This window comes from Salvelinus namaycush, chromosome 8 (assembly GCF_016432855.1).
Source record: "Salvelinus namaycush isolate Seneca chromosome 8, SaNama_1.0, whole genome shotgun sequence".
NCBI lineage: Eukaryota > Metazoa > Chordata > Actinopteri > Salmoniformes > Salmonidae > Salvelinus > Salvelinus namaycush.
The window spans coordinates 475,533-488,182 of record NC_052314.1 but is presented as its reverse complement, the minus strand read 5'-3'; the positions used below and the strand labels follow the sequence as shown (position 1 = coordinate 488,182).

Genomic DNA, 12,650 nt, shown 5'->3' with positions numbered 1-12,650 from the left:
GACTGACCCTCCTGCTAGATAGGGGTCCAGATAGGGACCTAGTGGAGGACTAACTGACCCTCCTGCTAGATAGGGGTCCAGCTAGGGACCTAGTGGAGGACTGACTGACCCTCCTGCTAGATGGGGGTCCAGCTAGGTACCTAGTGGAGGACTGACTGACCCTCCTGCTAGATAGGGGTTCAGCTAGGTACCTAGTGGAGGATTGACAGACCCTCCTGCTAGATAGGGGTCCAGCTAGGTACCTAGCGTAGGACTAACTGACCCTCCTGCTAGATAGTCCTCCACTAGGTACCTATCTGGACCCCTAACTGACCCTCCTGCTAGAAGATCCACACTTCCAGGAGGCTGCAGAAGGAGAGAGGCTGTGTGGTTGGTCCTTCAGTAAGTGTATTGTTATTATAGAAGGATGTTTGTTTGACATTTTCTGTACATTTTTTGTGACCCTGAATTAAAGCAAAAGACAACAAGGACATGTTGAACCATCCTGCCTGTCTATTCTGCCTGGTCTCCTCACACCCAGGGGTTGACTACAACTGTTGACCTGAGGCTCTGTCCAAAGATAAGGGTCCAGCTCCCCAAGAAGGTTGATCGTCCTGGAACATGACTCAGTTCCTTTTCTCAACACCATGTCGATGATGACTCGTGGCTTCTCTGCCTTCTCAGCTATCCCCTTTAGTGAGTCCATTTCCTCACTTCCTTCAGACAGAGTGAGTTGTAATCCCCTAAAGAATCTATGGAAGGTCTTTGGTCAAGACGTCAACGTGGTGTGTATCTTTGACTAGCCTGACTATCAGCTTCCCCATCTGTATAAACAAGAGATAATTCCAATTCATTCCCTTAATTTTGTTTTCAAAAATCATGTCGTGGAAATTCTTCCACACAGAGACACTCGAAGTCAATCTGAAATGAATCGTTGTTTATTGTCAGCGAGCTGGAGAGGTTCCAACCAATCAGGATCTCTCCCTGGTCAGACCCAACTCAATGTACCATAGTACACATGTCAATCAGGATCTCTCCCTGGTCAGACCCAACTCAATGTACCATAGTACACATGTCAATCAGGATCTCTCCCTGGGCAGACCCAACTCAATGTACCATAGTACACACGTCAATCAGGAGCTCTCCCTGGTCAGACCCAGCAGTTGTCTTATATACGGCGATACACAGACAAGTAATATTTGCATGATTTAACATAATTAATTCATCATTACCGTTTTGTTCCATTCATGTGACCGACCAATACTGGTTCATAGCATTTGACAGACCAACACCTCACCAGTCTTCTTCTCTCTAAGCTGAGACCTTGAAACTGAGATATCTCGTTCTCAAAACATCATCTGGGCTTGCTGCCAAATTACAGCTACTGATAGTGAGGATTTGTACAGTCAGCCACTTGATGAACACACATTGGTTTATAGAACAGCACATGAATAAAATACAGACATTTGTTAAAAGAATAGCAAACAATTTCCCTTACAATCATTTAAGTGTCTTTGTCCACACACTAGGAGACAGGCCTCAGCATCTTCAGATTAGGTGAAGAAGTGTCTTTGTCCACAGACTAGGAGACAGGCCTCAGCATCTTCAGATTAGGTGGATAAGTGTCTTTGTCCACAGACTAGGAGACAGGCCTCAGCATCTTCAGATTAGGTGAAGAAGTGTCTTTGTCCACAGACTAGGAGACAGGCCTCAGCATCTTCAGATTAGGTGCTACAAGACAGAGGATGGAGGAGAAGGGAAGAGAGAAATCAGAAAGTACAGAGAAGAATGAGGAGTGAGATACACCTGAGATAATGATGTGATGATGGTCCTATGATACACCTGAGATAATGATGTGATGATGGACCTATGATACACCTGAAATAATGATGTGATGATGGTCCTATGATACACCTGAGATAATGATGTGATGATGGTCCTATGATACACCTGAGATGATGGTCCTATGATACACCTGAGATAATGATGTGATGATGGTCCTATGATACACCTGAGATAATGATGTGATGATGGTCCTATGATACACCTGAGATAATGATGTGATGATGGTCCTATGATACACCTGAGATAATGATGTGATGATGGTCCTATGATACACCTGAGATAATGATGTGATGATGGTCCTATGATACACCTGAGATAATGATGTGATGATGGTCCTATGATACACCTGAGATAATGATGTGATGATGGTCCTATAATACACCTGAGATAATGATGTGATGATGGTCCTATAATACACCTGAGATAATGATGTGATGATGGTCCTATGATACACCTGAGATAACGATGTGATGATGGTTCCTATAATACACCTGAGATAATGATGTGATGATGGTCCTATGATACACCTGAGATAATGATGTGATGATGGTCCTATGATACACCTGAGATAATGATGTGATGATGGTCCTATGATACACCTGAGATAATGATGTGATGATGGTCCTATAATACACCTGAGATAATGATGTGATGATGGTCCTATGATACACCTGAGATAATGATGTGATGATGGTCCTATGATACACCTGAGATAATGATGTGATGATGGTCCTATGATACACCTGAGATAATGATGTGATGATGGTCCTATGATACACCTGAGATAATGATGTGATGATGGTCCTATGATACACCTGAGATAATGATGTGATGATGGTCCTATGATACACCTGAGATAATGATGTGATGATGGTCCTATGATACACCTGAGATAATGATGTGATGATGGTCCTATGATACACCTGAGATAATGATGTGATGATGGTCCTATGATAGAACTATAATAAGATACATTTATTACAGGCAGCAACACAAAAAAACATGCTTCCATTCTGAAAAAGACTTTCTCTTTGATCTGGGTAGCTATGTTTTCATTTGACCTATATTTAATCATTCCACATATTCAAGGGAGGGAGAAAAGAAAACGGTCTTACCTAGATTCACTCAAGTACTTAACAAGATGGTGTTCATGTTCACTGAGAGCTTTGAGACAAGCTCCCATCACTTCTGGTCCTTTAGGGAGGACTGCATTCAGTAGTTCTCTCATTCGCTCCTGTTCAGTTGTTTCAGCTGTTATTCTGGAGTACTCTTCATCACCAATCATGTCCTTTGATGACAGAACATCTGCTATCGGCATTGGGTTTTTGACTCCCTGAATGAGTACAGCCCTGTGTTTCTTCAGAAACTCCTCAGCAGGAATCCCAGAGAGTGTTAATGCTGAAGGGGGGTGAATTAAATGACAGAGTGAAAATAAAACAAATATACAGAATAAATATTCCAAATATTCCAAAACATGCATCTTATATGCAACAAGGTAATAAAGTAATATTGTAAAAAACACAAAGTCTTATGTTTGGGGCAAATCCAACACAACACATCACTGAGTAACTGCCTCCTTATTTTCAAGCATGGTGGTGGCTGCATCATGGTATGGGTATGCTTGTCATCAGCAAATACCGTAGAGTTTTCAGGATGAAAATAAAGGGAATGGAACTAAGAACAGACAAAATCCTAGAGGAAAACCTGCTTCAGTCTGCTTTACACCAGACACTGGGAGAGTAATTCACCTTTCAGCAGAACAATAACCTACAACACAAGGCCAAATCTACACTGGAGTTGCTTACCAAGAAGGAATGTTCCTGAGTGGCCAAGTTACAGTTCTTACTTAAATCTGCTTGTAACTCTATGGTAAGACTTTAAAAGGGCTGTCTAGCCATGATCCCCAACATCTTGACAGAGCTTGAAGATATATGAAAATGATAATGGGCTAATATTGTACAATCCAGGTGTGTAAAGCTCTTAGAGACTTACCCAAGAAGACTACCAGCTGTAAAGCTCTTAGAGACTTACCCAAGAAGACTCCCAGCTGTAAAGCTCTTAGAGACTTACCCAAGAAGACTCCCAGCTGTAATGACTCTTAGAGACTTACCCAAGAAGACTCCCAGCTGTAAAGCTCTTAGAGACTTACCCAAGAAGACTACCAGCTGTAATGACTCTTAGAGACTTACCCAAGAAGACTCCCAGCTGGAACGCTCTTAGAGACTTACCCAAGAAGACTACCAGCTGTAATGACTCTTAGAGACTTACCCAAGAAGACTCCCAGCTGTAAAGCTCTTTGAGACTTACCTATCAATCTAAAATATATATTCTTTGACATTACAGAGTATTTTGTGTAGAATGTTGACAGGAAATTACAATGAAATCCCTTTTAATCCCACTTTGTAACACAATAACATGTGATGCAGATACTTTTGCAAGGCTCTGAATTTCTGTCTGAATGTTCTATATCATTACACTCCACTGAACATGACTCAGAAGCCTTCATCACCCCACTGAACACGACTCATGAAGACCTTCATCACCCCACTGAACACGACTCATGAAGACCTTCATCACCCCACTGAACATGACTCATGAAGACCTTCATCACCCCACTGAACACGACTCATGAAGACCTTCATCACCCCACTGAACACGACTCATGAAGACCTTCATCACCCCACTGAACACGACTCATGAAGACCTTCATCACCCCACTGAACACGACTCATGAAGACCTTCATCACCCCACTGAACACGACTCATGAAGACCTTCATCACTCCACTGAACACGACTCATGAAGACCTTCATCACCCCACTGAACACGACTCATGAAGACCTTCATCACCCCACTGAACATGACTCATGAAGACCTTCATCACCCCACTGAACATGACTCATGAAGAATCACCCCACTGAACATGACTCACGAAGACCTTCATCAGTGTTCTTCATCACAACTTGAAGATATGTTGGCTCTATAGCCCGTTTTATAAACCTTGTCCACAAAAACAAACTTACATGTTGGATGAGAGTCTTTGCTGTATTCGTCTGAAAGACAAGCAATAGAAAATATCATAAAACATGTGAATAGCATCTGTTAGAAAAGGACATTTATGATTGACATACTGTTCATGTATAGTATTTCTTACCTTTTGATACCACTGATTTCCATACTGTCCTCTCATCATCCCCGATTAACTCCATCTCAATGTCAACCCCTGTGTTTCTCATGATCATCTTACAACAGCTTGGTGTGGTGTCTGCAGGTAACAGCTGAATCTTCTGTAGGAGGCCATATGGTGCAACGATTGAGACATCAGACAGAGAGAGAAATAGTGAAATAGAATGATATTCCAGTTATTCATATACAATATGACAGATTCATGTCCTTAGACTGATAAAACTACACCTCTGGATTGATGGAAGTGGAGTGGGGATTTTTGAGTGCAAACCAACTGTTCAGCTTTAAGGACCCATTTGGACTTGACAGGACCAATTCTGAATATCCTTGGGACAGCTGATTTTTCTCCCGTTCCTGAACAGCCTACAAAATGAGCAATGTAGTAGTCAGTCAGAACAATGTAGTCTCATAATTGACACAACATGCAGCTCACTGAGCAATCCATTTTTGTCAACAACAAAAAATGTGTACACTACTGTTTTACTATCCCTATTTTACCAGGATATTATGTTAAAGGTGTACCAGGTAAGTTGACTGAGAAGAGATTCTCTTTTACAGCAACGACCTGGGGAAGAGTTACAGGGGAGAGGAGGGGGGATAAATGAGCCAATTGGACGCTGGGGATGATTAGGTAGCCATGATGGTATGAGGGCCAGATTGGGAATTTAGTGAGGACACCGGGGTTTACATCCCTACTCTTACGAGAAGGGCCATGGGATCTTTAGTGACCATGGAGAGGACACCCGTTTATCGTCCCATCTGAAAGATGCACCCTACACAGGGAAATGTCCCCTTCACTGCCCCGGGGCATTGGGTTCTCCTCCGACCAGAGGGAAGAGTGCCATCTACTGGCTCTTCAAATGAATGAGACAGAAATAGATTTCTCACAGAGCTGCATGTTGTCTTTCTAATCTAGAGATTTTCAGCAAACTATCAGCTTTTCTTCAGTAAGTTTCAACATACTGTTGTCACTTCAATGATAGTGCCTCACCTCTTTCTGACTGGAGTTTCTGAGGAGCAGGTACAGCCTTGAAATTACTGTTGACCTTTTTACTGCCAAATAGAGGACCACGTCACAGTGGACATCTACGTTCCAAGACAGTAATCTCAGTATCAGAGAGATAGCTGAGAACTTGGGATGGAGAATCTTAGCATGGAATCTGGTGACCTCATGCACTTCCTCTAAAGACACTCCATGTTCCTCTACATGAAGAATCTTCATCTCATTCCTCAGGGAAGGGTTGGTCCCTGAACAACACAATAAAAAGGAGAGAAAGACAAATATTGTCTTCTTCATCCAACTAAAACACAAAGAATATGCAGTACCAGATCACAGTAAACTCAAACTCCCAGAATAGTTAATTCATTAACTCAGGAAGTGAAACTCAGTTACATGGAAATGTCTTTCTGAATACTATTTCTATATGGTTTTACCTAAACAGACACAGTGTGGCAGATGAACTTCCTCCAGTTCACCTAACTCCATAGTGATGTCCAGCAATGGACCACCTTGTGTGTACTGCATGTCTTTCAGAAGTTGACTGTAGGGTTCCCAGTTCCTGAAGTGATACTTCAGAATGACATCTCTCTCACACAGCCAGCGGAGACCAGACACTGTGCACTCATAACTCCCTTTGGGTGTCCTGTGCCTGAGGGCAACAACAATATATGGTAGAGAGGGTCAATGGTCAAATGGAGAGGTTGGATTAGAAGACTATTCCCAAAGGTAGTGGGGAAATACACTAGCACGTGGAATGAAATGTTAAAAGTAGTTATTTTACCTGAACATTGTCACTCCCTGGACAGTGGAAGTCAAGGGTTCAATCTGAAGCCAGTGTGTGGAGTCCTGAACAAGGACAAGCATGTCAGTAATACATATGGGGCCTGTTTCCTGAACACAGATTGAGTCTAGTGCTGGACTAAAAGCATGCTCAATGGGAGTTTCAATAGAAAGTTCTTTAAGGTCCAGGACAAGACCTAATCTGTGTCTGGGAAACTGGCCCATTAACCAAAGTAACTAATCTAATGTATTTATTCAATGTTACATGGAATGCTGGTGATTTAATTTATCAATTAAACTGTCTAATGACAAAATATGACAACATCTAAAATCCTGCATGCCTACAAGCAGAACACAGGACTGTCTATATCCCAGTATGAATGGTTGGTCAGTACACACCTGGCTTTGAGACTGTACCTGACTCCTGCAGGCATGTAAAAGTAAGAATTGACATTATGACTTACCTCAACATGGTCACAAGTCTTACAGCTCTGAGGAATCCCTGATGTCAAAAGTAGCTGTTCTATAAAACAGATATTTAAATACAAGTAATTAGACTGTCAAGTAACCAGACGCATTTATGAAATTGCTTATTTCAGTTACTAATAACTGACTGTAAAAGCTGTTAAATTACTATTATTGATGCGGAATTAAAAATTGTATGTTTGAGAGGGAAAAGGAAAAAAGATATATATATATTTTATTAAAAAAAATAAAAAAAATCTTCTGATTTTCAGGGGGTAGCAGCATCCCTACTGCCATCAGTAGTCTGTCATTCCTTTTCCCTCTCTCTCTCTCTCTCTCTCTCTATATATATATATATATATATATACACTACCGGTCAAAAGGGTTTGAACACCTACTCATTCAAGGCTTTTTTCTTTTTTTTGTAGAATAATAGTGAAGACATCAAAACCATGAAATAACACATGGATTCATGTAGTAACCAAAAAAGTGTTAAACAAAACGAAATGTATTTTATGTTTGAGATTCTTCAAATAGCCACCCTTTGCCTTGATGACAGCTTTGCACACTGTTGGCATTGGTTGGGGTGGTTGAAAGAATGCCAGGAGTGTGCAAAGCTGTAATCATGGCAAAGGGTGGCTATTTGAAGAATCTCAAATATGAAATATATTTTGATTTGTTTAACACTTTTTTTGCTTCCTACATGATTCCATATGTGTTGTTTCATAGTTTATGGTCGTTGTCCTGTTGGAAGGTGATCCTTCGCCCCAGTCTGAGGTCCTGCGCGCTCTGGAGCAGGTTTTCATCAAGGATCTCTCTGTACTTTGCTCCGTTCATTCTTCCCCTCGATCATGACTAGTCTCCTAGTCCCTGCTGCTGTAAAAATCCCCGCAGCATGCCACCACCATGCTTCACCGTAGGGATGGTATTGACCAGGTGATGAGCTGTGCCTGGTTTCCTCCAGACCAAATAGTTCAAGCTTGGTTTCATCAGACCAGAGAATCTTGTTTCTCATGGTCTGAGAGTCCTTTAGGTGCCTTTTGGCAAACTCCAAGTGGGCTGTCAGGTGCCTTTTACTGAGGAGTGGCTGATTAGTGGAGTGCTGCAGAGAAGGTTGTCCTTCTGGAAGGTTCTGGAATCTCCACAGAGGAACTCTAGAGCTCTGTCATAGTGACCATTGGGTTCTTGGTCAACTTCCTGACCAAGGCCCTTCTCCCCCATTGGTCAGTTTGGCCGGGCGGCCAGCTCTAGGAAGAGTCACAATCCTGTTTCGGAGCTCTATGGACAATTCCTTCGAACCTCATAGCTTGGTTTTTGCTCTAACATGCACTGTCAACTGTGGGACCTTATATAGACAGGTGTGTGCCTTTCCAAACATACCACAGGTGGACTCCAATTAAGTTGTAGAAACATCTCAAAGATGATCAATGAAAACAGGATGTACCTGAGCTCAATTTCGAGTCTTATAGCAAAAAGTCTGAATACTTACGTAAATAAGGTATTAATTTTTCTAATTTTGCTAACATTTCTAAAAACTTGTTTTCGGTTTGTCGTTATAGAGTATTGTGTGTAGATTGATTTTTTAAATTTAATCCATTTTAGAATAAGGCTGTAACGTAACAAAATGTGGAAGAAGTAAAGAGGTCTGAATACTTTCCGAATGCAATGTACACACAAACATGATAACACACACACACACATACACACCATACACACACATACACACACACACACACACACACCATACACACACACACACACACACACACTCACACACACTCACATACACTCACATACACTCACATACACTCACATACACTCACATACACTCACATACCATACACACACATACACACACATACACACACATACACACCACACACACACACACACCACACACACACATACACACCAAACACAACACACACACTACACACACTATACACACTATACACACACCATACACACCATACACACCGTATACACACACATACACACACACACATACACACACATACACATGGATTTTGTGTTGTAGATATGTGGTAGTGGACTAGTAGCCTGATGTGTTTTTTTCCCTTACAATCAAAGCATTGTATGCTTATAACTCAATGCACTGCTTTTTAAAATTGGACAATTTTTGGGGACAAATTTGAACAAATTCTAAAATTGAACTAATGCCATTAACTCGATTCATTGTTTTAGTCGTTTGACTTAGACTTGTAATAAAAATTAATATAAGTGAGCAACAGGCTTAGAATGTGGTGTGGATAATGAAGTCATACATGATTTATCCACTCATTAGCATACCATAATCTGACGTGAAAAGTATTAAGGATACAATTACATTGTTATATTAATTCATGTTTGTGGAAGCAGGAAACAACATTGTTCTTGTCCATGGTTTGTAGACGTTAGGGGCCTGATTTCTGGTTCCCTAGTTTCTAGAATGAAAGCTTAACAACTTCTTGTCAATACGGGGGCGCTGTTTTCACTTTGGGATAAAATCGTGCCCAAATGAAACGGCCTCGTACTCTTTTCTAGATCATACAATATGCATATTATTATTACTAATGGATAGAAAACACTGTCAACAGGCAGTGGAAGGTGGAATGGGGTGTCTAGCTTGATCTGAGGCCGAACAAGAGCTTTTGGAGTGACAGGTCCGGAATTTTCTTTGTCTTCGAAGGCGCGCGGGGGAGCTCGACATTGTATTCTGAAAAGCATTCGGTTTACACGGCGAATATCTCCGGCTCTGATTTTATTTGATACATATCCTCTTATGGCTCAAATATTAGCATTGAGTATCAGCAGTGAGTAACCTGGAAAGAGGTGGCCATTTCAAACGGCCTCGTACTCAATTCTTGCTCGTACAATATGCATATTATTATTACAATTGGATAGAAAACACTGTCTAGTTTCTAAAACAGGTTTAATTATTTCTCTAAGTGAAACATAACTCTTTTTACAGCCCATTTTCTATCCGGAAGTGAAATTTCCAAGAAGCTATGTCTCTCCAAGATACTCTCTATAAAAGGCCTTGGCACTTAGGACTGTAGAAACACGTCACACGCCTTCCCCTGGGTGTCATGCGGAAGTGAGAGAAGAAATGACTTGATTATCTCTGTCAGGGACTGAAAACAACATCTTGGAGTGAGAAGTGCGCACTTTTTTTTTCTTTTCTGGGCGCGAAGTAGGAACTGGACTGCGCTCCTGGAAAACCCTCGTTATAGGTGAATATGACCTCCGGCTTCGATTTTATTTGATACATGTCACAATATCATCCTAAAGTATGTTTTTTCAATATACTTTAATTATATTATTGAAATTTATTCTGGACTTTAGACGTGATGCGACGCAAGAATTTTGTCAAGACGGAGAGGTTAGCACGGCATGGCCAGTGTGCCATGCTAATTCAAGAGGGACATCGTTCGTTCTGGGTCCAAATGAAGACGGTTCTGAACAAAGGACCCTTTGGAGAACATTCTGATGGAAAATCAACAAAGATAAGGACCCAATTTGGGATGCTTTTTCATATATCTGTCGAACTGTGCTATCGCTAGCGTTTGACTAGAATCAATGCTGCTGTGTGTTAGCTATTGTAGTAAGCTAATATAACGATATATTGTGTTTTCGCTGTAAAACACTTCAGAAATCGGAAATATTGTCTGTATTCACAAGATCTTTCTCTTTCATTAGCTATCCACCATATATTTTTCTGAAATGTTTTCTGATGTGTAATTAGTAGTTGACGTTGGTGTCTGTATTTTCTCTGGCTACTGCCGTGCGATTTCTGACTGTAGCTATGATGGTGGCTAAGATGGTAGCAGTAATGTAAAACTGATTTATAGCTAAAATATGCAAATTCTTCGAACAAAACATAGATTTATTGTGTAACATGTTATAGGACTGTCATCTGAGGGAGTTTTTTCTAGGTTATTTAGGTTGGTTCTAGGTTATTTAGGTTGGTTCTAGGTTAGTTTGGTTAGCTTTGTGCATGCTACTTGCATGCTACCGTTGCTGTGAAAAATGTCTGTCTGTCTTTTGTATTTGGTGGTGAGCTAACATAAATATATGTGGTGTTTTCGCTGTAAAACATTTTAAAAATCTGAAATATTGGCTTTATTCACAAGATCTTTGTCTTTCATTAGCTATCCACCATATATTTCTCTGAAATGTTTTCTGATGTGTAATTAGTAGTTGACGTTGGTGTCTGTATTTTCTCTGGCTACTCCCGTGCGATTTCTGACTGTAGCTTTGATGGTAGCAGTAATGTAAAACTGATTTATAGCTAAAATATGCAATTTTTTTGAACAAAACATAGATTTATTGTGTAACATGTTATAGGACTGTCATCTGAGGTAGTTTTTTCTAGGTTATTTAGGTTGGTTTTAGGTTAGTTAGGTTGGCTTGTGCATGCTACTTCATCCTACTTGTGCTGTGAAAAATGTCTGTCCTCTTTTTTATTTGGTGGTGAGCTAACATAAATATATGTGGTGTTTTCTCTGTAAAACATTTAAAAAATCGGACATGTTGGCTGGATTGACAAGATGTTTATCTTTCAAATGCTGTATTGGACTTGTTAATGTGTGAAAGTTAAATATTTCTAAAAAATATATTTTGAATTTCGCGCCCTGCACTTGAAGTGGCTGTTGTCATATTGTGCCCGGTGTCGGGCTTGCAGCCTGAAGAAGTTAAGATAATAACATCATAAAGTAGGTTTTTTCAACCGAGTTTTATCAGTTTATTCAACGTTTATTGGGAGTTTTGGAGTTTTCCATTCTTTGCGTCAAGAGAGGGTGGGAATGTTAGCAACCTTGGCTAGCATTGTGGCGCGAATTCGACAGAAGAAATGGACATTCTAAAACCAAACAACGATTTATTCTGGACCAAGGACTCCTTGTACAACATTCTGATGGAAGCTCAGCAAAAGTAAGAAAACATTTATGATGTTATTTCGTATTTCTGTGTAAAATGTTGACTCCTATTCTCCGCCGTTTTGGTGAGCACTGTCTCACAATAACGCAAGCTGTATGTTATGGTAAAGTTATTTTTAAAAATCTAACACAGCGGTTGCATTAAGAACCAGTGTATCTTTCATTTGCCATACGACAAGTATTTTTATGTAAAGTTTATGATGAGTTCTTTGGTCAGATTAGGCGAGTGTCAAAAATATCTCCGGAGATTCTGGTGAATCGATGCTACGTATTCACAATGTATAACCATGATTTGTAGCTATAAATATGCACATTTTCGAACAAAACATAATTGTATTGTATAACATGATGTTATAAGACTGTCATCTGATAAATTTGTTCAAGGTTAGTGATTAATTTTATATCTATTGCTGGTTTTTGCGAAAGCTACCTTTGCGGTGAATAAATGCGTTTGTGTGT

The 12,650-nt window shown here is 40.4% G+C and overlaps 1 protein-coding gene across 1 annotated transcript; it reads right to left on the bottom strand.

Moving 5' to 3' along the window:
• Nucleotides 1-258: 258 nt before the first annotated feature.
• LOC120052259 (NACHT, LRR and PYD domains-containing protein 1 homolog) lies at nt 259-7,308 on the bottom strand. Its single transcript, XM_038999078.1, has 9 exons — nt 7,254-7,308; nt 6,791-6,855; nt 6,444-6,658; nt 6,001-6,257; nt 5,238-5,372; nt 4,978-5,110; nt 4,847-4,876; nt 2,940-3,222; nt 259-1,710 (listed from the first exon to the last, which is right to left on the bottom strand). Exons 2-9 carry the CDS (start codon nt 6,796-6,798, stop codon nt 1,704-1,706), a joined length of 1,068 nt encoding a protein of 355 aa, XP_038855006.1. The 5' UTR covers nt 6,799-6,855; nt 7,254-7,308; the 3' UTR covers nt 259-1,703.
• Nucleotides 7,309-12,650: the final 5,342 nt, after the last annotated feature.